This window comes from Gigantopelta aegis, chromosome 3 (assembly GCF_016097555.1).
Source record: "Gigantopelta aegis isolate Gae_Host chromosome 3, Gae_host_genome, whole genome shotgun sequence".
Lineage (NCBI taxonomy): Eukaryota > Metazoa > Mollusca > Gastropoda > Neomphalida > Peltospiridae > Gigantopelta > Gigantopelta aegis.
Genome location: NC_054701.1, coordinates 35711467 through 35737510, shown reverse-complemented (window position 1 = coordinate 35737510; position 26044 = coordinate 35711467). Strand labels below are relative to the sequence as shown.

Below are 26044 nucleotides of genomic sequence, written 5' to 3'. Positions count from 1 at the left end.
CATGGAACTAAACTGTAATACATTAGGTAGAAATCGCCTTTTTGTCAGCATTATAATATATTTCTGATAGATAGGTGGAAAAGACAAACAATTAATAATTTTTTAAAAAGTCAAAGTAAATTGTGCTCGCGGTTCAGATAAGTATTATTACATGCGGAATTTTATCTTCTGTTGTTTACGATAATTTTGTGTTAGTAAAAACAAGAGGTTTTTAAAGCAGAACGACAAAACCGTAATACGTGATCAGAGCCGTACCTAATTGGCATTTGGCAAAATAGTGTTGATTCTATGATTCTCTATCCTTGTCAATAGCAGGGCTTTCAATCCTGAGGAAATCCTTTACTGGATATTTCATCCATCTTGCACCGTCACAAAGAGGACTGCCAATCTCACTTATCTACTAAAGCAAACCTAGCACCTGACAGCTCATTAAAATAAGTACAGCTGTGATGACATGCACTCATGAATCACTGTCACAACAGTGATGATATCAGGTGTTCGCGAAATATGAGCATATCCTGCCCCACCGGGTCTGTCACTTCATCTAAAACGAACGTGTGCAATAAGCATGCATACTAGGAGTATGTTTATGCAGAAACTGACCTGTACCATAACCCTTAGTGATGTTTCGAATTCATGACGTGATAAACAGGTTTCACTCGGAGAAAGGTTGCATTTAAAAAAGTGTGCAGTTATACAGATTGTGTTGCACCATGTCATCAATGGGAAAACAACCTAATGGTGGTACGCCTGTAGTTTTGTTTCGTTTTCGTTTTCGAATTGTGTGAAATAAACAAAAAACATGGCGGGGGGGGGGGGGGGGCGTGTAATTTAAATTAGTACTTTAGGTACTACCACTAGTTGGTTGCTGTTGTTTAATGATATTGTAATCACCAATGATTTATGATTTGGGATATCAATATAATTATAATTATAATTATAATTATAATGACTGCCCAGGTTCCAATGAATACTCTTACCTTTACAGATATTTGCGTCCATGGAAAAACCAGCCTGACACGTGCACGTAAATGACCCATCGTTATTGGTGCACACAGCGTTAACATCGCAGTTATGCATATTTCCAATACATTCGTTTATGTCTGAAAATAGATGTTCATATTTAATAGCTTAAATTTACAAAGTATTACCATTGTAACTGTTGCTGCTACTATAGCTACTACTGCTACCACTATTACCACTATATTACTTCTTCTTCTGCTACAAACTACAAACTGCTACTACTACTACTACTACATAACTACTACTACTGCTACTACTACTGCTGCTGCTGCTACTACTACTGCTGCTGCTACTGCTGCTACTGTTGTTGCTACTACTACTACCACTATTACAACTACTACTACCACCACTACTACTACTATTACCGCTACTACTATTACCGCTACTGCTATTACTACTACAACAACAACTACTATTACTGCAACTACATATAATACTACTATTACTGCTGCTGCTGCTACTACTACTACTACTACTACTACTACTACTACTACTACTACTACTATAATGTAATGTTATGTGGTGTGATTTTATTTGATATAATAATAATAATAAAATTATTATTATTATTATTATCATCATCATTATTATATACTTCTATTACTACACAAACAATAACAATTCTAACGAGGGCTTTGTGGACAGAGAGAAAGTGGTAGGAAAGAGAAAGAGAAAGTGGTAGGAAAGAGAACGAGAAAGTGATAGGAAAGATAAAGAGAAAGTGGTAGGAAAGAGAAAGAGAACCGAGTAAAGGGACAGACTGTAAGGAAGAGAGAGACTTGTGGCATCAATATTTAGATAGCGCACCACGAAATTTAAAATGACTAAGCATTAATGTTTATTCTTAAAAAAGTAACATGCATATACGAGTCGTTATCAACAACTTAATGATACCTAATTCATGCACGGCGAAAGCAAGTAGGCATGGGGGTGGGGGGATGGGAACTGATTCAGATCGAGAGAGCAAAGCACATTTTCTAGGGGTTCGAGGGTATGCTCTCCCGTAAACCTTTGAACACTAGATGTCCTGAAACGCAATTTTTTGCACTGTACAAGTAAAATTCTTCTCTGCCTTAAGATTTACTACCAATAATATTTTCTTATTCAGAATTATTGGGGGATGGGGGCTAGAATTCCCCAGCCCCCATCCTGTTCTGCCGTGTCTGTAATTATAAAGGACTATGTTGACTAGTGTCTTATTAAACTATATACTTGTCAGTGGTGCAAGGCGAAGATCGCCTACAGGCCTACAACCGCCGCAGTATCCTCCACAACTGATGTTAACCTTCTGACCTCCGGAGTCTATCGAGATGTTCTTGAATGAATCCTGCCCGAACGTTTCCCACTGTTGCTGAAAATAACAATGATTACGATGGTAATTACTATTTGAGCTAATCATTTTATGTTTAGTCAGTTCGAGGTTTTTGCGTGGAAGATTGCGTTTATAGACGGAGTTCTGATACATTATAACTGTTCCTGAAAATGATGATGACTATAATGGTAATTAGTCTTTGAGCTAATAAACATTCTAGATGAAAAGTGCTAGGGGTGAGCACCGTTACCCCTGAGATTTAAAGTGCTCCGAAAATTCAGTAATTAATGTATGCATTTAATGATTTGATATGTTGGATCAGTTTGGATTTAGACGAAGGTGGCGTTTATATTCCTGGTGCTGGTGTAGTATGTCTTTATTTGATGATGCACCCTCTCCCTAGAAAAACAATCTTGCATACGCTCCTGTTTTTGAGATTCAGAGACTGGCTTCGGTGGCGTCGTGGTTAAGCCTTCGAATTTAAGGCTGGTAGGTACAGGGTTCGCAGCCCGGTACCGGCTCCAACCCAGAGCGAGTTTTAACGACTCAGTGGGTAGGTGTAATGCCACTACACTCTCTTCTCTCTCACTAACCACTAACAATTAACAATTAAACCAATGCCCTGGACAGACAGCACAGATAGCTGAGGTTTGTGCCTAGAACAGCGTGCCCAGCCAACATGCCTAGGTGGGCCCTGCATGGGTTGTCAATGGGCGTGCTGGGCACAGATGGGCAGGGGCTCGAGGTGGGCTTTGGAGTGGGCGTGAGATGGGCCCCACATGGGCTAGATGCCCGGGGTTTTTTTTTAATGAAAAGATATCATATTTTGCCTAAAATAAAGTGTACATATTCAATAACTGACATAAAATTAAATTTAGCTGTCATTTTTTACATCTGAAAATTTGCAAAACTTAGCCATTTTCTGCGAGTGTGTGGGATTTACCACCGCGCATGCGCTTGCCGGTGCCTCTCACGAGATTTCGAACCTTCTTGCGGTAAATTGATCGGGCGCCATTTTCGGGCTCAACGGAATTTGAACATTAGTTTCTTCTCAATATACTACAGGTAATTGTTTCGTTGTACAACTAAGTATGTGCAGAAACGTACTTTAAAAAACCGGTTACACTAACACATAACTAATTCCAAGAATGAGCACATAGGTCACGTCAGATTTCGTATGAAAGTAGCCTAAAACTTAAAAGTAAAACATGGCGGGCAATTCAACACATTATCGAGGCTGGTCAATCGGTTCATCACTTTGAAGTGTTAGTTCCAAGTGTCGTAGTTACTGTGACTGTCATTTCAATGATTCTCTCAGTTTATTAAATAAATAAAAGTGATTTACTCAAACAACGCATTAACACAGTCATATTTAACAACACCAATGGACAGCCACATGCACACGTAGTTGGAAATTTTGTACCATAATATAGCATAGAGCAAGCATTTTTTAAAACAAACTAGTAATTGTTTATCACCTTTTTTATGTTAACTAAAGCATATGGACCTCCACAGAACAAAAACATTAAAACAAAATTAGTGTTTCATCATAAATATTCTTCAGGTGTGTTAACAACTATTGCAGAGTCCATAATAATGTTAATTAGTGTTGTTTAACTGTTCAGGCATGGTTTAATGAGTTTACTGCCAAATAATAAGACATCAAAATAATTTCGAGTTACGTCTCTTTCCACCTGTGTCGGTTTGCAGGTGCCCGTTTCATAAATCAACAGTAAATACGGGCATGAATTTAAAATTATGAAAATTCTGTAAATTGCTTCTTAAAACAATGTTCTTTGAAAAAACATACGTTTAAAACATGAACACGCTTGATAAAGTTTTAAAAAATGGTTGCCCATAATTGAATTTTTTTTTTAAATAACTTCTATTCACTTGTAAAAGACAATTGTTACGTATTCGCTTAGTTTTTTATTCCTAGATTATGCAAACATTCATTTTTTTTTATCATCATGTATGTGTTTAATGTAGTGGAGAGGGTACAAGCACGGCTAAACAATTCGACATATTTTCTGCAATAAGGCGAAAACGTGTTTAGAGTAACTTCCCTTTGGTTGCTCTATACTACATATTAATTTCGTATCTGATTTGGTAATTTTGTACCATAATCAAAATAAAGTAATACAATAAGCAGAAAATATGTCCAGCTAATAACAGATGCAGATAAATTACGATTTTATTTTAGCAGTCCTTAATCGCTGTATAACTAAAAAGTCTTTTCTTTATCTAAATGTTTGTGGGCGGCTTCCCCAAGCGCTACTACCAGTGTGGCCAATCTACGTCACAAAACAACGTAGTGACGTCTTTTTTTTCTTTTTTTTTTACTGAAATCGGTTGTAAACATTAGATATATTAAGTTTTTTCCCCCACCATGTTTCCTTCGAATGTATGTATTGCCGTTTTTGAGATTACCTTAGAAGAGTTTTGATAATGTTGACTACATTCAGCGTAACGGCACTCTTTTGAAGTAGTATCAAAAACGGCAATACATACATTCGAAGGAAACATGGCGGAAAACCATATGAACAATCTCTAGTTCTCTTAACTGTTGTAAACGCATGTCAAAATGTGCATACCTTAGGGGTCATCTCAGAACATCGATGTCTGATATTAGACGAAATTACTTTCGTTTGGGGGGAGTGGGATCAGAGACAGTATTAATTTATTTTTCCCTCCGTGTAATTGGACTGATGAAAACAAAAATGCTTCCAAGGAGTTACATCTAAGCAAAATGTGTTTTTGTATGTGTACAGTAATTACCTGCTTGTGGTGCTATGTAAGACATACCTGCCAGCCAAATACAGTCAGGTATATGACAACCTAGTGTCTTTAAATGCAGGTAAAGAATGAAGATTTGATTAAATTGTCTATAGAAATGTCGTCATAACAGCTAGCTAGTCTTGCTGCATTGATCGTCAATTGCAGTTGAACCATCTACAGCTTATTTATTCTCATCAAGTTATTTTTTTTCTAGATATTTTCATCTTGTTAATTAGTTTCAAAATAGGTAATTTCTTGCAGGCAAACACAGAGGTTTATTTCACTGTTAAATATGTTCTTGTATTGTATTATAGCAGCTTTGTTTTAAGTTATTTGCATCCATATTCCTTCAGTATTATTCCATCATAGGTGAATTAACTCATCAGAATGCTCTGGAGAAAATTTTTCAAGCTCTGGAGGCAATTAAGGAAACCCAAATGGTACAAGGCAGCATCCTCAAGTCTGTTCTGAGACAAATAAATGGGACAAATGAGGAGGTACAGCTCCCGGAGGAGGCCATGCTGCCCATAACAACATTAGAAGAATTTGATGCCTTTGAGACATACCTCAAACACAATGACTTCCAACAAAAAGTTGTGAGTGTTAACATATTTCTTTACACATTCGGTATTTGTTTAGGTAGGGCACAGTTTTTACATTTCAAGAAGACAGATAAACCTCAGTTATTTGTACTTTCTGTGATTTACATTCTGGAGAGGACATTAATAAAAAATGTGTACAATTTAAAACATTCAAACAGGGTCATGTGTAAAGCACCAGTCTTCACTTGTCCTGGACAGTAGTAAATAACACCAGCCGTATGTAGCATGCCGGACTTAATATTATTTTCATATTCTCTCGAATAGGTCATTGTACTGGCTGACGTTGTGGGCAGAACTTTAGATGAACCAGTGAAGAGGGCCATGCATTCGGAGAAACACGCCTGTGGGAAACTGTTTACCGTAAGTAAATCTGGATTGCTTCTTGTAAGACTAAGTTATCGCCTTTTCTATAGCCAATATTTAAATAATGTTGGTTTTAATCATTTGAGGACCTTGAGTAACTTTTTCGCATAATTTGAAGAGCTCACTCTTTGTGGGTCAAAGATACATGTACATTGCAAACTGATTAAAGATATCAACTATTGTGGTATTGTTTTGAGAAAGCTTTTGCAAAAATAAGCATCAATGGTTCATTTAATTTCATAGCTACTATAAACTCTTAATTTTCAGACAGCAAAGAAAATTTAGCAAATTTTTTTACCTGTACTTTGTTCAGGTTCAAACTTAGAATTGTTTTACTGTTCACTTGTTTATTCTGATAATGATTTAAAGATGTCCTACATTATTTTACTATTTCTTGTCTGTTTTACCATTTATGCAGGGGCTGTAAAGAGGAACACGCAGCTGGCGGCTTGTGAACGCCAACAGGTGGCTTCAGCTGTTAGCAAATGGCTTACTGGTGCCCGGGATAGAAATGGCAGACATGCAGCACGCGAAAAAAGATACAGAGAGAAGAGGGGTCAGAAAAGGCTATTCCAGGAGGACCATCAGCCTGAGACATAAACATGCACATGCAACTTGAACATTCAGTAACCTCAGTAAAAAAAAAGAGTAAAGTTTGTTTTATTTAACGACGCCACTGGAGAACATTGATTTTAATCTTATCATCGGCTATTGTCAAACATATGGTTATTTTGACACATTGTTTAGAGGAAACCCGCTGTCGCCACATAGGGATCTTTTATTTGCGCTTCCCATAAACAGGATAGCACAAACCATGGCCTTTGTTGAACCAGTTATGGATCACTGGTCGGTGCAAGTGGTTTACACCTACCCATTGAGCCTTGCGGAGCACTCACTCAGGGTTTGGAGTCGGACTCTGGATTAATAATCCCATGTCTCGACTGGTATCCGAACCCAGTACCTACCAGCCTTATGACCGACGGCTTAGACCACTGCGCCACCGAGGCTGGTCAGTAACTTCAGATTTTTATCTGTGTGAAGGAGGTTTACATTGAAATCATAGAGGAAGTAACGATGTGTTTTAATGATTCTAATATGTTTTCAAGATGTACAGTAAAATGATCCAGGGCTGGACCATAGGGTCAGTATATAACACTGACCGTCATGTTGGGAGTTGTCAATAATATAGTTGTTGAATAGTTTCATACCAACAAATTGTCAGTTAATAATGAAAAAACAAATTATGGTACGATAAGTGCAGAAACGGAGGTGTCTGGGTGGGCAACCTCCCACCTTTTTTTTAGTATATCGTCTTTATTATGACTGCAGTCTGTTAGCGTTCACTGTAAAATCTACTGTGACAAGCATAATGCAATGTTAATAATTACATGTAGAGGTCATAATTTGATCAAATTTTTCAAAATAATTGATCAAGTGCAACTGTGTGTAAGGTGAATAAAAATCAAAATAGGATAGGACAAAAACTGATAGTATAGTTTTCATATCATTTACCACTTATTATTAAAATTGAAACTCCAATTTGGGTGAGAGTAAGGAACCAGACAGAAAGTGCCATAAGAATCACTTGGACTGTGCACTAATCATAAATTTACTTGTTAATGTACATATGTATGTTATAGCCAATTTTCATGTAGGCAAGGATTAATGTTTAGCTTTTACTGAGCAATCTTTCTGGTTGGACATCAACGCTAAACGATCAGTATCGCAGGAAGTATTATTGTACCTATCCCTTGAGAGACCATGTACCTTTTAAGACCATATTTGTCAGGTCCCTATTGCTATCTTTGTTATGTTATTTGACATCCACTGAGAGACCACCTGCTTTATGTGACCACTATTGGACATGTCCTAAGGATGGTCTTTGAAAGGAGGGACTACTGTAACCCCCCCCCCCCCTTGTTTTTTGGTTCAGGGAACCACACTTAAATGTAACTTTACTATCTGTGATATCAAATGTAATATGAATATTTTTGATGTCTATTTCTGTAAATGTATTATCTTGCAACGTGTCCATTTATATATTTAAAAAACAATAGTTGACCAATCAAAATATGTGTAAACAAACGGTAAAAGATGCTTTGTCCCAAATGATTCCTTTTTGAAACATTTTCAAATGTGGTTCTGAAGTTTACATTAAATATTTGAGAATATTACAGAGCTTCTTCTGTCTTTAATTAATTATAATATAAATTCATGTATATATCATAACATGTAAATATATAACTGTGGCACTTACTATTGTCACGTCAACAGGGAGAAATGTGTTGCATAATTTTAATTGTGTATATTGTATGCATATATACCTATTGTATCACTTGTTTGATATTTTAATTAAATCATTATATTGACCTGCTGTATTTACTTTTCTGTCATTAAAGAGTGAAATTTCCTCAGAGGTAATACATGCAGAAAATTTGTAATCATCGTGACCAACATTTCTCTCCTAGTATGTAACCTGGCTTTTCTTTGAAATGGCTCATGATATATCATATTCTCTGCACTGGTTACAAATTGAGGGAATTCTTTATTTCTCCCTATGTCATGTACTTTTACTTTACACAATGGCGTGTGACGTCACAGCTTACTACGGTTTTACGATATCGTAGCGTTAAGATTGCTTTGAAAATCTCTAGCCAGGATCTTTTGGAGGCTTGTCCAAAGCCAAGGCCTTCATCCAATGTCATAGTGGATGGTTTAATTTGTGGACTAAATGCTTGATTCATTGTCAACTTTTGATGTAAGTTTATTAATTAAGAAAAATATTGCCGCATCAAATGCATAGTTTTAAGACAAGCATAAATCTGGTCATACGGTGTCTTTGATTTACACGCCAATTTCTTGATTAATAACTAAATACGTTTATATTTAGCATCATTGAATTTTATATTCAATATCAATGAATATTATATTCAACATTAATGAATAATGAAGTAAACTTTTTCCGCGTATTAGGCCAATCTATATTTGTTACGTTGAAGGGCTAAGCAGGTTTTTTTGTCGAGAAAACAACCATCATTTGATGCAGCAATATGTAAAGTTTCTAATATTCTACACGGGATTGGCATCGCAAAATAGTTATGCAATTACATGACAGGTTCATCAAAACAAAGCTTATATTAAGAAAGCCGCCTGAGAATGACGTTATATATGTATAAAATTGTACAATTATTATCTTTTCAAAACAAAAACGAACTCTGTAATCTTGGTAAATATCTCAAACAGGCAGCACATTTACGTTCTCAACTCATTTGGACGTCTATCCTCTAAATACATAATCTCTCATGTACATATTTCTGTTTACGTATCATTGTATATTGTATGCCTATGAGCCGCAAGGTTTAAAGCAAATAAACTATACTATATATCTCAATACTGACGAGGAATGAGAAGGATGTAGACGCTTGATCAGTTTGATTACCATCTGAAGACCTTGCTTAGAAAATTATGGACAAAACCACTGTGTAGGAAAGACCTAGACCTATACCCCCCCCCCCCCCCCCCCCAATTATTATGATTAGAAATTAATATTATCAACGCATTGTATTAACTGTAAGACATTTAAATAGCTCTTTCATTCAGGTTTATTTGCTGTCATAATGCGTGTATTCGAAAATACTAAAAGTCATATTTATATGATATTAAACGAGCTTTCATTTCGTTTCATGTTTATATGTCCCGATTGAAAGAATTTTCATTTGTCACGAACTTTAGAAATTGTAATGCCCGTTGCACCGATGTTGACAAAACCTATCCCATGAACACATGGAACACTTAAATGTTTTTCGAGATGTTTATATACAATACCTGTGGGTGAATGTTTACGTTGGTACCAGTAAGATCTATGCCGAACTGTCCTTTAGGTCCACAGTGTGCTTGCACTCCGTTACGGTGTGGCGTATAGCAATCAGCCGCTTCGCCGTACTGGGCGGGGGTCAGAGGTCCCACAGCAAACGTAGTGTCCTGCACTATGGTGAGTTTCTAACAAAACAAAATGCAAACTGTCTACTTACAGAAGTAACAGAGAAGCTAGTATAGACGACATCATTTCATTCATTCGTTTTGGTTGGGGGTTTTTTGGGGTTTTTTTGTTCACGCTTTATATTTAATTAGCCTGTCTAATTGCTTTGCATCTCAGTGGACCCACTGGGTCCTTTCCCAGTAGCCACGGCTAATATAATAAATTTAAAGACTGTGTTATAACATTATGCTGTCCTGTGTGTGATAAAGTTTAATTACTAGTACATATAAAAGATCAATTGCTGTTAGTGGTAAAATGTAATGAGTTTCCTCTGATCAGAGTGGGTTTTCATTAGGGATGACTATAGGCGGTCACTTTTACTATTGCAATAGTATTGCGATAGTTAAACTATTATTGTGATAGTCTTGCAATAGTGAATAGAATGAATGAATGAATGAATGAATGAATGTTTAACGATACCCCAGCACGAAAAATACATCGGCTATTGGGTGTCACAAGAGACACTGATTATCGCAATATATCGATAGTTCGTTACACCACTAGTTTTCATCAAATGTAGTTTTGAACTGAATCCCAGGTGTAATATATTGAGTCAAAATAAAAACTTCACAATCTAAAATTTGAATATAGTCAATGAATGTTGAAAGCTGGTATTTTTCAGGAATAAATATTGTAATGGCAATGTCTACACTCCATTTGAAGCCCATCACAGCCCACGTGACCCGATCCATAGCACGTGCACAACACCATTGAGACAAAGGTGGTTTTGCACGTGCCACTGGTCACGTGACTAAAATACCACACGTGTTTTCATCCTTACTTGCTCACAGTAGTCAGACACAACGAAAAAACACATTAAAACGATGTTTGTTACGACCTGTTTCGATGCCACGCCTCACAAATGTGAAGCGTGAACGTGCCGTCGGCATGCTGCACGCGGGAACGTCAGTAACTGATGTTGCATGGGCGTTGGGTTGCAGTCGACGGGCAATTTATGATTTGCGGACACGTGTATGACAAACGGGCACCACAGCCGATCGCCCCCGACCGGGTAGACCACGTATGACGTCATAGGCAGATGACCGTCATATTGTGTTACGTCATTTCCGCAACCGTTTCATGACAGCCACAGCAACTAGTAATGAACTTTTCAGACGTCGGGTGTCCGCGCAAATGATCCGAAATCGGCTGCGAACCGCTCACCTCCACGCACGGCGGCCATATGTTGGACCCACTTTGACCCAGTTTCATCGACATCAACGTCAAATGTGGGCACAACGCCACTTGCGATGGACTCAGAGGGAATGGAATAGAGCCGTGTTTAGTGATGAATCAAGATTCACACTGCGATTGGCCGATGGCAGGCAGAGAGTTTGGAGACGACATGGTTAACGTCATGCTCAGTGTTGTGTCAGTGAAGTTGACAGATTCGGAGGCGGGAGTGTAATAGTTTGAGGTTTTTTGTGTGGACATGGGACGTTCTCAACTTCTTGTCATCCGTGGCAACCTCAACGCTGCTGCATACCGCGACCAGGTGCTGGCCCAGGAACTTGTGCCCTTCATGACAGCTCATGGTCCAGGCGTGATCTTCCAGCATGACAACGCTAGACCCCACACGGCCATCTTGACAAAGGATTACCTGAGGAACGCGGGCATCAATGTCATGGATTGGCCTTCAAGGTCGCCCGACCTGAATCCCATCGAGTACGTCTGGGATGTGCTGGGAAGATGCCTTCGCACTCTCAGGAACCCTCTACAGACTTTGCAGGAACTTGGTGCCTCATTAGTGGAACAATAGTGCCGTATCCCTAATGCAGTCTTTACACGCATCAGGCAGTCATTGAGGATGCGTTGCCTCGCAGTTGTGGGTACACATGGAGTGCACACGCGCTACTGAACCTGTGATTTCATCAGACGACCCTGTTTGTGAATTACCATTTTGACTGTTTGTGGTTTTGACAATGCTGTGGGCGCATCGAACACATTTTTGACTCAACATTTATTCCTATTCTTTCTTTGGACGTTCTACAATAAAACATACCTTATTTAACACGTTCTTCTGTCATATTTGCTAATTAGCCAAGATGAAACGGTTGTGAAGTTTTTAATTTGACTCAGTATATATTAGATAACTTAGACATCTGGGCCCAGTTTCACAAAACATCGTAAGTCTAGTTTTGCACGTAAACGTAACTCTACGACAAAACCACAATTCTTATTACTATTATAGTTCAACACATATAGTTAAAAGAACACATATTTAATTTTCTTTTGTCTTTAAACTACTGCAGCTTCCGTAATGATGTTATCTTCTTCGTGAAATTGATGCCAAACACGTGCAAACGCACGACCGGCTAGTAGCAGACGTAAACTTGCGAAGTTTAGTGAAATGAGCCCGAGAGCCCCGTTCCACGAAGCGATCTTAACACTAAGATCATCTAAATTGCATAACACCGACCTTATGCGCTTATGGTGATCTTAGCGCTAAGATCATGGAACTGGGCCCCGTTTTACGAAACGATTTTAGCACTAAGATCTCCTTACGTACATAACTACCTTATGCACTTAAGGTGATGTTAGCGCTAAGATCGCTTTGTAAATCTGGGCCCAGGACTCGGGGCTGTACCAAGCGTAAATGATACGAGATACAATATTTAGAGAGTTTAAAATTTCTCTACGTAATAAAAAGTATCTAGGTCGGTAAAATCCCTTTTCACGGTTGTGCTTCGCGCTTTTATGCGTAGAAGACTGTCCACACGTCACTTTTGTCTAGTAAATGAACATGCAATTAACAGCGAAGCAATATACATTAAGTCACTGTGTTAAAGAATATCATGAAATTTTTCGAAGATTTCTATGAAATCATTAATTCAAAGCAGGTATGTTTTTAACCATTGTGCAGTACTAACTCTACCTCGGTTTCATACAACACATATATACAATTTTCCTTGAATCAATTAATCCAGTATTTTCCTGTTAACACTAACAAATTACAAGAAATGAACATATATTTAAGAATCCAGTACTTACAGATGTTTTGTGTGCATTTCTAATACCACACGTCAACGTGAGAAAAGTGGAAACCTTAAACTGTCTTTTTTTCTTCTTTTTTTTGGTTAACTACCTCACACGTTTCACGGACGTTTCGCGTACGGACATCTTAAACTCTCTAATACCAAAAATCACACTTTTTGGCTTAAAAGTGCACGTTCTGTCTGTCTGACAAAAGCCGTATGTTACTGTACATTTTGTTTTACTGTTCTCCGCAACCCACCCACCCAGTTACCCACCCACAACTATTTTAGGCTAGGTCCGGCTCTATACATACCTGAACATCCAGTCGAATTTTATTGTACATCGTACTTCCACTCTCTGGAGAACTAATCGGAGTAACACTGCCACTACAAGAAGGATTTTCCACCCCAGGATAAAATCCTTCGTTTGTATTTTGTAGTTCCAAAAACTCGACAGGCGTCGAGGACATGTTATAGCAAAATACTTTCAGCACCTTGTCACCCATAAGTGGAGGGTATAAATCGTACAGTCCATCGGGCGATCTGGGCTTTGCTTCCTTCACTTGCTGGCACGTCTCAGGAGGGTCTGGAAGTACAGAAAGGAAATATTATATTTGTTTAATAACACGCCAACTTATTCTGTATTTATTGGCTATTGAGAAAGGAAAGGTATCAATTTTAGTATTGTTATAATACATTTATATTTTATATTTAAACATTTATAACGCGTATTGCGTGAGAAAAACCTTCAAGATTGACAACCGCCTAAGCACACTGGTACGCACTGCAACAACACGCCGGATTATGGGGGGGGGGGGAATTCCCAGTTGCACGGACACCCCCCCCCCCCCCCCCCCGGCTAAGAATGAATGCAAGTAACTGTATTAAGTAACGCTGATGTACGCATCAGTTTGAAACAGTTCACAATAAACACACACGCACACACACACACACACACACTCACACACACTCACGCACACGCACACGCAGACGCACACAAACACACACAAGCGCATGCGCACGCGCACGCACACGCTCACGCACACGCACTCGCACACACACACACACGAACACACGCACACGCTCACGCTCACACGCACACGCGCACACACACGAACACACACACACACACGAACACACGCACACGCACATACGCACACGCACGTACGCACACGCACGCACACGCACGCACGTACTTACACACACACACACTCACACGCACGCACGCACGCACGCACGCACACACTCACATACACTCACACGCGCGCGCGCGCACGCACACACACACACACTCACACTCGCACACGCACTCGCACACGCACACTCACACACACACACACACACACACACACACACACACACTCACACACACACACACACACACACACTCACACACACTCTCGCTCTCTCTCTCTCTATCTCTCTCTCTCTCTCTCTCCATTTCTCTTTGTCTATCTGTGTTTTTCTTATTTTACCTAACTCTCCCTCCATCTCCCTCCCTCTCTCTCTCTCTCTCTCTCTCTCTCTCTCTCTCTCTCTCTCTCTCTCTCTCTCTCTCTCCATTCTCTCTTTGTCTGTTTTTCTTATTTTACCTAACTCACTCACTCTCTCTCTCTCTCTCTCTCTCTCTCTCTCTCTCTCTCTCTCTCTCTCTCTCTCTCTCTCTCGCGCGCGCTCTAGTTATATACAGTTATATAGTTAGATAGTTATATATATACATATGAATAATTAATCAGTGTTTTTATTATGAGATATGACAATTACCAAACGTTTGACATCCAATTGTCGATGATTAATAAATCAATGTGCTCTAGTGGTGTCGTTAAACAAAACAAACAATTTTTTTTTGTAATAATGAGATATGAAATGACTAACATTGAAAACATTTATTTGAACATTTCCCTTGCATCTGTGAGTCGATATTAACAAACTAATGATATACAGTCCTAGTGTCGTGTTAAACTAAATACCTTTTAATGGGACAATGCGAATGTCGCCCACTGGCCTACAACCGCCGCAGTATCCTCCACAATTGACGTGAACTACCTGACCTCCGGAAGTTCTCACAATATCCTGGATTGAATCAGTTCCATATGTTTCCCACTTTTGCTGAAAATAACGATGATGATGGCAAGTAATAGTTGAGCTAATCGTTTTATATGTTGGGTAAGTTCGGTCTTTTTCGATGAAAATTGCGTTCACGTATACCGAGTTCTGCTGTATTATTCCTTTATTTGATGATGCACCCCTCCCTAGAAACATCCTACAGCCGCCCCTGCATTTGAGATTCAAAGCGCTAACCTGGGAACATAACTCCTATGTATAGGCTGTCTAGAACAGATCGGTCAATTTTATGTCCAATTTTTTAATATAAAGTATATTGTATCTACATGTATACGGGTGGGGTTTTTTTACAATAAAGGGACCAATTGATGAGTCAGTATGTTAAGTTATCCTACAATGAAATACTGAGGCCCTACACATCACTGTTTGGTTTGTGTAGATGCATATGGGTCACACCTAACTTTGTAGAGCATTTCAGGTCTCTCATTGCAATACAAAGTGCAGTCGATTAGTGGGTCAAATTAGGGTACTTTTTACCGTTATAGATTTCCATTTTCACTAAAAGCATCCTATTGTTGTGAAAATGTATTCAACATGTTTTATGTTAAAATGACGGTAGTTTGCAGAGAATTCAATTTTGTTTAAAATGTGAGTTATGTTATAAAAATTGGTCTTCGGATTCAAACGTTATTGCAATGTATGTAAATGTACTAGTTCGTTATGCTTTTTAAAAATCTATACCTCATGCTATATGTACATTACGTCTTTAAAAATAAGTGAAATTAAATCATGTTGACTGAATTTTCTCACAAATAATTAGTATTTATGATTTAGGGATAAAAAGTGCTATATTTTTTAATGTTACAAACATTTTACAAAATTAAGGTAACTTATAGGTTTGTCACAAAAAATATGTAGTGTCCGTAACCATCTAATAAATTTTGACTATCAAAATAATTCTACATCTATTTGAGGGTCACAAGTCAGATGTCCGGAGAAACTCTGCAAAGTAATAGAAATGTGAAGTAGCTGAAGGTTTTGAAAATAATACACACTGAACGTGGATTTGTAGTGTCTGTAACTGTAGTGTCCGTAACCTTTCAAAAAGCATCATTATAAATTTAAATACTTTATAAAAAATACCAAAATATGTACTTAATTTTTTTATTATTATTATTTTATAAGGCTACAACATGTTAAATAAGAACAAACATAAATAATATAGCTGAATTTGTAATTGTTATTTTCATCCAGCATTGACCCTAAAAATAACAAAATTATGACTAGCAGAACATTGCTCATGCTGAAAATATTTCTGAAATGTGTTGAGTGTTTAGCTCATTTTTAGGTCGGATCAGAGTGTATAACGTGCACATTCAGAGCAAACTGATGTAACTTGCATAAACAATTAAGTTCACAATGAGACATAACACTGAAGATGTAATCTTACTAATAACACACTACTAGGGGTGCTTTACATTCAGTAAGGATTCTTTGTAGTGTCCGTAACAAAACAATTCATATAGAAACTTTGTGGTAAAATGTAATTTGCCCACAACTAAGTGATTAAAAGTCAACAGTAATACCAATAGTATAGAGATTTCATATGATAATGATATATGTTTGCAAATTACAATTTTATTGCATATATTTTTAGAGTTTAAGCTGAAATGTGAAAACAAATCAGTGAAATCTTTTCATAACATTTATTTTTACAACAAATCATATATAGTAAACAAATTAAGTTATACTGAAACATAATACAAGTAACAATCCTGATACTTACATCTGAAATGTTAACATTTTGAAAATAAATATGTTGAGTTGATTGGTTATGGACACTACCAGATGTCACATCCAGCCATAAACAGTAGATTTGCAGCTGATGAAATGGAAACCATTAATAATCATCTAAAACATTTTAAAACTGTATTATTTAAATATCGGAAATGTTATATGTTTTGTTTAAAACATTTTATAGTTATATTCGAAGCTGAATGACTTTGTTCAAATTTATGTTTACCATTGGCTTTATCAAGGTTACTGTTTACTTGGTGTTACCAAAGTTACCTTTTATTTTCTCTCAGTTTCACGAACATTTTAAGCTAAAGAATGCACATTAATACTTTTTTGACAGCGTATATGTTTACATACTGTGTATGTACATTATGATTTTATATCTAAAACCCAGGTTTTGTTTGGTATTGTCTATAACCAAATATTATTGACTTTACTATTTCAGGTTCTTTGCCTGTCTAAGCTGAGTGTAAATAGTATATTGTTCCTTTAAAATAACCCTATTACAAATAGTTGGAAATGGAATTATAATTTTAAGATATATCTCAGCACAACTGACAGTTTTGTGTTATTTCTTACATTCATATTTATTAGTCACGTGATGCATAAGAGCATACATGGTTTTTAACATTCAGTTTAATCTTACATAAAATAAATATTATGTTTACAATTGTTCATGAATCGGACATCCTGGTAAATAAATACCACAATATTATATGGATGAAGTGCATTTATGTTTTGTTATATAAGATTGTAGTGTCCATAAACTTAAGGTGAAAAAGAAAGAAGCTACTGCCATAAGCATAAATTTGGAATTATAAAGCCCATTGGTACTTTTTCCAGTAGTGAAATGGACATACTTTTATTGAAATAAACTTTAGTTAGATCTACCATGAACTGTTACAAACAGAAATGAAGTGTGAAACACTTTATGGTTATGGCATACCATTATAGTAAACGTATGGCAGAGATCAAATATTTAAGTTTTACAACAAATATTACACCATTAATTTGTTGGAATACATTATAAGAAGTAAATAAACATTAATTTAGTTTGTGTTTTTGTATTATTTTTTAATATATATTTTGGCATGGTGTTATAATACCAGTGTAGTGTCTGTAACCACCCTTTGTTGACAGATGAAAGAGTAATAACGTTTTTGTCAGTGATACTTGGTGAAGGAAAGTTTGGAATTACAAACTAAACATACGACATCAGAAAAATATAAGTTTTGAGTACCACAATTAAACTTTATTTTTGGACCCATATGGAATTGAATGGTGTCCTTTATTGTAAACAAGCCGATATTATAAGACATTGTAACAGGGTACGTGGTAAGGTGAATTTGAAGATTTGGATCTCTTGGATGTTCGCTCATGATGATGCTAGTTTTTTCTATGACTGCAAGCTAGGCATGTTCATTGTCCACGGTACAGACGTCAGTTCTTGTATCTTTCCGTTGTGGTAAAGCGCTCGCTTGGTGCGCGGTCAGTCTGGGATTGATACCCGTCGGTGGGCCCATTGGGCTATTTCACACTCCAGCCAGTGCACCACGACCGTAGTATGTGCTATCCTGTCTGTGGGATGCTGCATATAAAAGATCCGTTGCTACTAATGGAAAAATGTAGCGGGTTTCCTCTGTAAGACTATATGTCAAAATTACCAAATGTTTGACATCCAATAGCCGTTGATTAATAAATCAATGTGTTCAAGAGGTATCGTTAAACAAAACAAACTTCAACTGTTCATTGTGCCACAGATCGGTCAGTTTTAAGTACAACATAATAATAAAGTATACTGTAGCTATAATATAAGACCTTGTGACTGGTTTCAGGTCATGTGGTAAGATGAAGTTGAAGATTTGGATATTTCACAATATCTTTTGCATTGCTCGTTCTATGACTGCAAGCTGGGCATGTTCATTGTCCACGATAATTTGACGACTCTTTTAAATTATTATTATTATTATTATTATTATTATTAAATGAAATATTACAATAAAATGTTCATCAGTGTTATGAATACCATTTCCTAAAATGTCATGATTGTTATCCTTATTTATCGACAAAGAATTACTTTAAAAAAATAGCACATGTTCTGGGCCCCGTTCTACGAAGCGACCGTAGTGCTAAGATCACCTGAAGTGCATACGGTAGTTATACACTTGAGGTAAACGTAGGGCTAAGATAGCTAGCTTCGTGTAACGGGGCCCGGGTTTCTATGACATAGATTTGTGACCATGATACAAGCTTTCAAACTCCAAGGCCAAAATAACAGGGGGCGCTTAAAGTGACATACCTTAGTTTTTAAACACTATGATGTATTTTTCACTATTAAAGCCGGGTTTGATCATTTAACTTAGAAGTACTAGTCTTACATTTTATTATTTAGAATATTCATTTTCGTACACCTGAAGTGGTTCTGGTCATCCAGGGTTTTTTAGTACCCCAAAATGGATTTTCATAGTTCTAAAAACGTTCGTTCGTCTGAGAAGTAATGGTTATGAAGACACGCTGTAGTTACTGTTATATGGTATTTCCCGGTTTAAACATCACAGATTTTAGTTTTTCTCTGTTATAACCGTATCCTAATGTATTACAGGTTTGTAGTTTAACTAAATTTTATGTCCATTGTCACGGACTGAAACTAGGGCCTACGCCTTTAACTTTTCGTTCAATGTTTTTTATACATTTAATACCTGTGGATGAATTTTTACGTTGGTATTGGTAAGATCAATGCTGAAATATCCAATGGGTCCACAACTTGCTTTTACTCCATTACGATGTGGCGTGTAACAATCAGCCGCTTCACCATACTTGATCAGAGTCAGAGACTCCTTAGCAAATGTAGCGTCCTGCACTATGGTGAGTTTCTAAAAATATAAAATACACAAACAGTCTACCTACAGTTGTAATAGAGATCCTTCTACGGACTAGGGCCTCCATGAGTCCAAACTATTTGACTTGAGTACTCGAGGTTCAAACTCGACCCGGACCCGAATACCCGACGTTTAAACTAGATGACAATGGAATAAAGGAATAAAGTAAAACAGCATTATACATCTTATTTCCAGGGGGGGGGGGGGGGGGGAGGGGGGGGGGGGGGGGGGGGGGGGGGTTGAGACGTAGCCTAGTGGTAAAGCGCTCACTTGATGCGCGATCGGTTTAGGGTCGATTCCCGTCGTTGGCCCCACTGGGCTATTTCTCGTTCCAGCCAGTCCACCACGACTGGTGCAACAAAAGGCCGTGGTTTGTACTATCCTGTCTGTGGGATGGTGCATATAAAAGATCCCTTGCTGCTAATCGAAAATAGCTCATGAAGTAGCAACAGTTCGAGTTATTCGCGGTTCGATTTATTCACGATACGTTTTACAAGTAGTACAAGTACGCCAATTATCATACAACTATTCTAAGAGCAAGACATTATATTTTTTAATGGTCATTTGTAAAATAATTCTAAATATAAAATTATATTTTAACTAGAAAGCAAAAATTGCATTTTTACCATGCCATGTTAGCGTGTTGGGTCTGGAATACTTGGAATTTGAGTTCAGTTAGTTGGCAAACTAATTTGGGGACGAGAATTCTAGGGATAGTCTCTCCGGTATTTAAAAAAAAAAAAAATTAAATCCAGTTGTTGTTAGAAGCATTCTGGCGTACATAATATATGGATGTGACCGTGCCATGCACACATAATAGAAATCTAAAAGAAAAATATATGTCAAAACATATTTTTGTAATGTTTATTATTACTTTGATGATGTCAAATCTTTGATGAGAAGTGTATATATATATATTTTTAAAGTATGGATTACTCGATATAAGCACAAATACATAATATACAGGCCTACTGTTGATTATTTAACTCAACACAAGTTACATAAAAAGCTTTATTATATAACATTTAGTGAAATATCTTAAAATATCAGTGACTCAGTGACGATAACACATTTTCGTTTGAAATTTCACTATTTCACTCTAGAAGGTGTTATCGTCACCGTAGAAAGTGATATCTTCACTGTAAGAAAGCCGGGACTATTTTGCTGACGGCATTTTAGAAATAAAGGTAAATTGCCAAAAGTTATATAATAAATAGCGCGACGAGTGTGATATGATTGCAAACTTCACAAGATGAGATATAAATCATACTTGACAAAAAAACCATGAAATATAATCTATATCACTGATTTAATAAAAAAGATAAGCAAGTACATGCACATAATATATAATAGTGAATTATTTAACTAGTTATTATTTTTATTTTATTTTTTGCTTGTACTGAAAGTGAAAAAATAAATCCGCAAAGACTTATTTAAAAAAACAAAAAAAATGCAAAGTAGTTTGCGTACATTGTAGTTCAGAAACTGCGGACGATTTCGTCCCGATAAAAACTTACGGAAATTAGCGATGTTGAATCGTTTTAAATTAATATGACGGATATTGGGCTCCATTTTATAATTCTTCAAGTTATCACGTGTTTACTTTTTTTTTCAATTTTGACAACTGGAACGAAACATACTTAAAGTGTTGACATCTAATAACCAATTATTAATAAATCAATGTGCTCTACTGGTGTCGTTAAACAAAACAAACTTAAACTTTACTCTAAGAGTACATGTCAAAATTACCCCAAAATGTTTGACATCTAATGTTAATGTCAATGTGCTCTACTGGTGTCGTTAAACAAAACAAACTTTAAACTTTACCCTAAAACTATATGTCAAATAATTACCCAAAATGTTTGACATCTAATAACCAATTATTAATAAATCAATGTGCTCTACTGGTGTCGTTAAACAACAACAACAAACAACAACAACAAAAACCTGTAACTTTACCTACCTGAATATTTATTCTAATTTTAGCGTACATCGTACTGCCAATCTGGAGTGAGTTAATCTTCTTGTCAGTGGCACCGCACGTGGGATTCTCAACATCGGGATAATTTCCATCGTTCATATTTGGGAAGTCCAAAAACTCGACAGGCGTCGTGTCCATTTCATAGCAATAGACTTTCAGTCGCTCACCCTTCATAAGTGGTGGGTATATATCAAACAGTCCATCACGTGACATCGGATTTGCTTCTTTGACTTGTTGACACGTCTTAGGAAGTTCTGGAAGGAAAGGAAATGTTTTTATTTAACGACGCACTCAACACATTTTATTTACGGCGTCCAGGAAGGAAGTTCTGGAAGTACAGAAAAGGAAATAATATTTATTTAATAACATGCCAAACCATCGGTTATTTATTGACTAATAGGAACGGAACCATAGGCGTACGGGTTCCCATCTCTGAAAGGGTAGCAGGCTGGTTTTTGACCGAATTAAACGAAAATGCCCGAATCTGGATAACATTTATTCATATTAGCATTACTGTCAAACAATTATATAGGGTTGCAAATGACTCAATACGCGTTTTTACATGGATTGTAATTAATTTTGCGGGTAGAATTATGGAAATATATGGTAAAAATATCCCAGGTTAGCACCTCCTATCCACCACTCCTCCACCCCCCACCCCGTCTCGTACACATATGAATGGCACGTTAATTTATAGGTTCAGTAGTATAGTTATAATATTTAAATATTTAAAACCTATCATCAACTTTTTTTTTTGAGGGGGTTGTCTCTGGTGTGTATAGCGGACAGGAAATGAAAAAGCTAAAGTTTTGAAATTTATGGTACAAATGAATATATGTATATTGATTATTGCATGAGCTGCAGTGCCATACGGAATTTATGAAACGTGTTTGGGAATTGTTTTATTCCCCGAGCGAGGGCGAGGGGTATAAAACAATTTCCAAACGAGTGTCATAAATTTCGTATGACACTCTCGCGAATATTATAATTTATTTATTACCAACAATCTTCAATTTCTAACAAACGATAGATATGATTGTGCAATCGCTTCACAATCGATGTTAATAACATTCAGCGATGTCAATTACAGTGACGTTGAATGATGTCAATATCATAGCCGTGACTGTCACAAGCTTGCAGTTGCTATAGCAACTATAAATTAAACAATAATTATAGTGCCATAACAGTTTTCATAGGGAATAACTAGTTAATGACGTCGGATATCTGCTTTAACAGGATATAAAGCAGATATCCAACGTCATTAACTAGTTATTATCTTTATCCTGCAGACCATAAACATTAAGGGGAAAAGCTATTATTTCTGCTATTTCAGCCACATTGTACGATTACCTAGAGATCAAATGAGCGATTTTGTAATGTAGGCTATGCATGTGACATCACATCAGTGACGTCAAAAGTAATATCCTGCTAGTAGCAGGATATGACTTTGCTTTATCCGTCATCATAGAAACAGTGGTTGCAGGATAAAAGTTATTATTATGACCCATACCATAAAGATAGCGTGGAACATAAGATATTTATATAACCTTTTATTGTAGACCACGTATACCATACATATAAATATTATATTATTTACTTGGACATCCTGCCTTTTTTATCTTTGTATTATTGTTATCGATACATTTTATATTACTTTGTATACAAGGTGAGACGTAAATAAAGAACACATGTTTGTCTGACTATGAACCTTACCTATACACTCATTGATGTCCATGGAATAACCGGTTTGACAGGTACACGTAAATGAACCACCGGTATTAGAGCAGATAGAGTTAACACCGCAGTTATGACTTCCATCTTTACATTCATCTTTATCTGAAAATAGATCCTCATACTACTAATACTATTACCCACTATTACCACTACTACTACCACTACTACTACTACTACTACTACTACTACTACTACTACTACTACTACTACTACTACTACTACTACTACTACTACAAATGGCGTAGGAATTTCCCCAATTTATTTTATTTTCCCCACTGATTTATTTTGACACTGATATTTATTTTACAGGTCTGGGTTTTCCTCGGCGTTTTTTCCTCTGTGGCTACGCCCCAGACTACTACTACTACTACTACTACTACTACTACTACTACTACTACTACTACTGTTACCGGTGTGTGTGCGAGGGCGACTCATAGCGAAAACAATTCAAATATACGTGTACCTATGTGAATAGTGCTATTTGATTCATTCGATAACTAATGCCATGTTCATATACAAGTATGTTCGATATGTGATGCGTGATAATAATATCATGAGAGGTTTTATTAAATTTTATCTTAGATATATTTCGGAATTAGTTGTCTATGATAGTATATAAAAAAACAAATATTGATGAATTATCACATTTTAATAATAATAAAAAAAACCCACAACCATTATGATATTGTTAGCAACACTGTTTTAAGAAAACGAAATTTAAAGTATACATGTACGAGTGTGTAAAACTAAACTATGTACAAATCATAGTCCACACTTAACACGCCTAGAATTTGATGAAAGTCGCCAGTTTTTATGATTTGTAAACTATTTTGCATTCTTATATAATATGTCTCTATTGTCTGTTCAGGGCCGTACTAGGATTTTTGTTAGGGGGGGGGGGGGGGGGGTAACTGAGTAGTTAATAGTCTAAAACTCCTTAAACGGTTAGATGTATTTTTCGTGCTGAGGTGTCTTTAAACATTCATTCATTCACTCATTCCTTAAACAGTTAAGAAGAGAATTTTCTTTAAGTTTCTATAATTTTTTCTGGATTTTTTCCCCGCTAGCTACGGCCCTGCTGTTACAGCATAACGTCAAATTATAATCATTCAGCGCTCATTTACTCGGACATCTCATTGTTTTGCAGACGAAATTTCAGTATTAGGCGCAATTCGATAAAAATATATTTTATCAGTCAAGGTGGAATCGTTTTTATCAGCTTAATACATCTGCGAAATGTTCCACTTTGTACAAAGTTTTGGTTGATAGTTTAAATATGCAGCATTACTTGATTAAATCAATCCCAAATGTGTATAAAGTATGTATTACCAAATTAAGACTATCTGCACATACCTTAGCTATTGAAACTGGCCGATATAGAAGTATTAATAGATCTGAGAGAGTTTACCTATTATGTAATAGTGAAAATGTTGAAGATGAATATCATTTCGTACTATGTTGTCCTGCATTTAGTTTTATAATAGTCCAGCGGCTAAGGCCCAACATTTTAGTGAATCATTCACTTTTTCAGGAAAAAAATTAACTCACTCTGGTGGCCGCCATTTTGAATTTCTGTGATATGTGAAGTGGGACAACATACAACCTGTACATTTGGTCACTGTGACCTACGTTTCACGGTCTACTGCACATAACAGTAAATCCTTGTCCGGACCATATCTTGCATACAGAACCACACCGGTACTCGTGTTATTGGTGTTGAAGTGCCATATATTTGTAGTCAGTGGAAACACTTGTACCCAGGTTGTTTGCATTAGATCACATACGCTATTCTTGATAGCTTTCTGTGTACATTAGGAACAAGATTACACTTTCATAGGTTCCGATGTTTTATTTTCTGCAAATGATCTGAATACCAATATGGCCAACATACGATCATCTACTTCTTACATGCACCAATAGGTTAATACCGGTAGGTCCCTACAATATGGCTATAGTCATTGACGCAATGTTTCTATCTTGCTTAGATTTCGCGATATTCATTATAATGTTTTGGAATCACGGTTCAATGTTTAAATCAAATATGGCGAACATATGACCTATGTTTTACATGAACCATTAGTGCCATAGGTCTCTAAAATATTGGTATAATCTTTGGAACAATGGTTGTATCTGGCTTAGATATCGAGACATTCATTGAAAATGTTTACATATGACGGCCATCTTTAAATCCAATATGGCGGACATATGACCTACTAGTATTTTGTATATACACCAGCAGATGCATAGCACCTTAAATATGAATGTATGAATTTAAATCATTACTGATGGTGGCCATTTTTGAAAATCTAAATGGCGGCCACCAGGGGTTAGTTATTTGTTTTGTGTCCAGGTTTTAAATTGACCTCACTATGCCATAGAACACCTGTGCCAAGTTTCATGTTTTCTTGAACAAGTGAACGATAGTTTGGCGTAGCCGCTGGACTATAAGAACAAAAAATATATAACACGCTTGTACTGGTTTAGACCGTCTATGTTT

General features: G+C 36.7%; 1 protein-coding gene across 2 annotated transcripts in view; it reads right to left on the bottom strand.

Moving 5' to 3' along the window:
- Positions 1-26044, bottom strand: part of LOC121367946 (fibrillin-3-like) — an 81767-nt gene that overhangs the window by 19950 nt on the left and 35773 nt on the right. The window contains exons 14-21 of one of the 2 annotated variants that reach the window (XM_041492415.1): positions 23527-23649; positions 21796-22067; positions 19653-19826; positions 15063-15201; positions 13407-13678; positions 9904-10077; positions 2236-2374; positions 981-1103 (exon numbers count right to left, since the gene is read on the bottom strand). In XM_041492415.1, coding sequence (XP_041348349.1) covers positions 981-1103; positions 2236-2374; positions 9904-10077; positions 13407-13678; positions 15063-15201; positions 19653-19826; positions 21796-22067; positions 23527-23649 — 1416 coding nt within the window. The remainder of the gene's footprint in view (positions 1-980; positions 1104-2235; positions 2375-9903; positions 10078-13406; positions 13679-15062; positions 15202-19652; positions 19827-21795; positions 22068-23526; positions 23650-26044) is intronic. The other variant, XM_041492416.1, reaches the window with a different exon arrangement.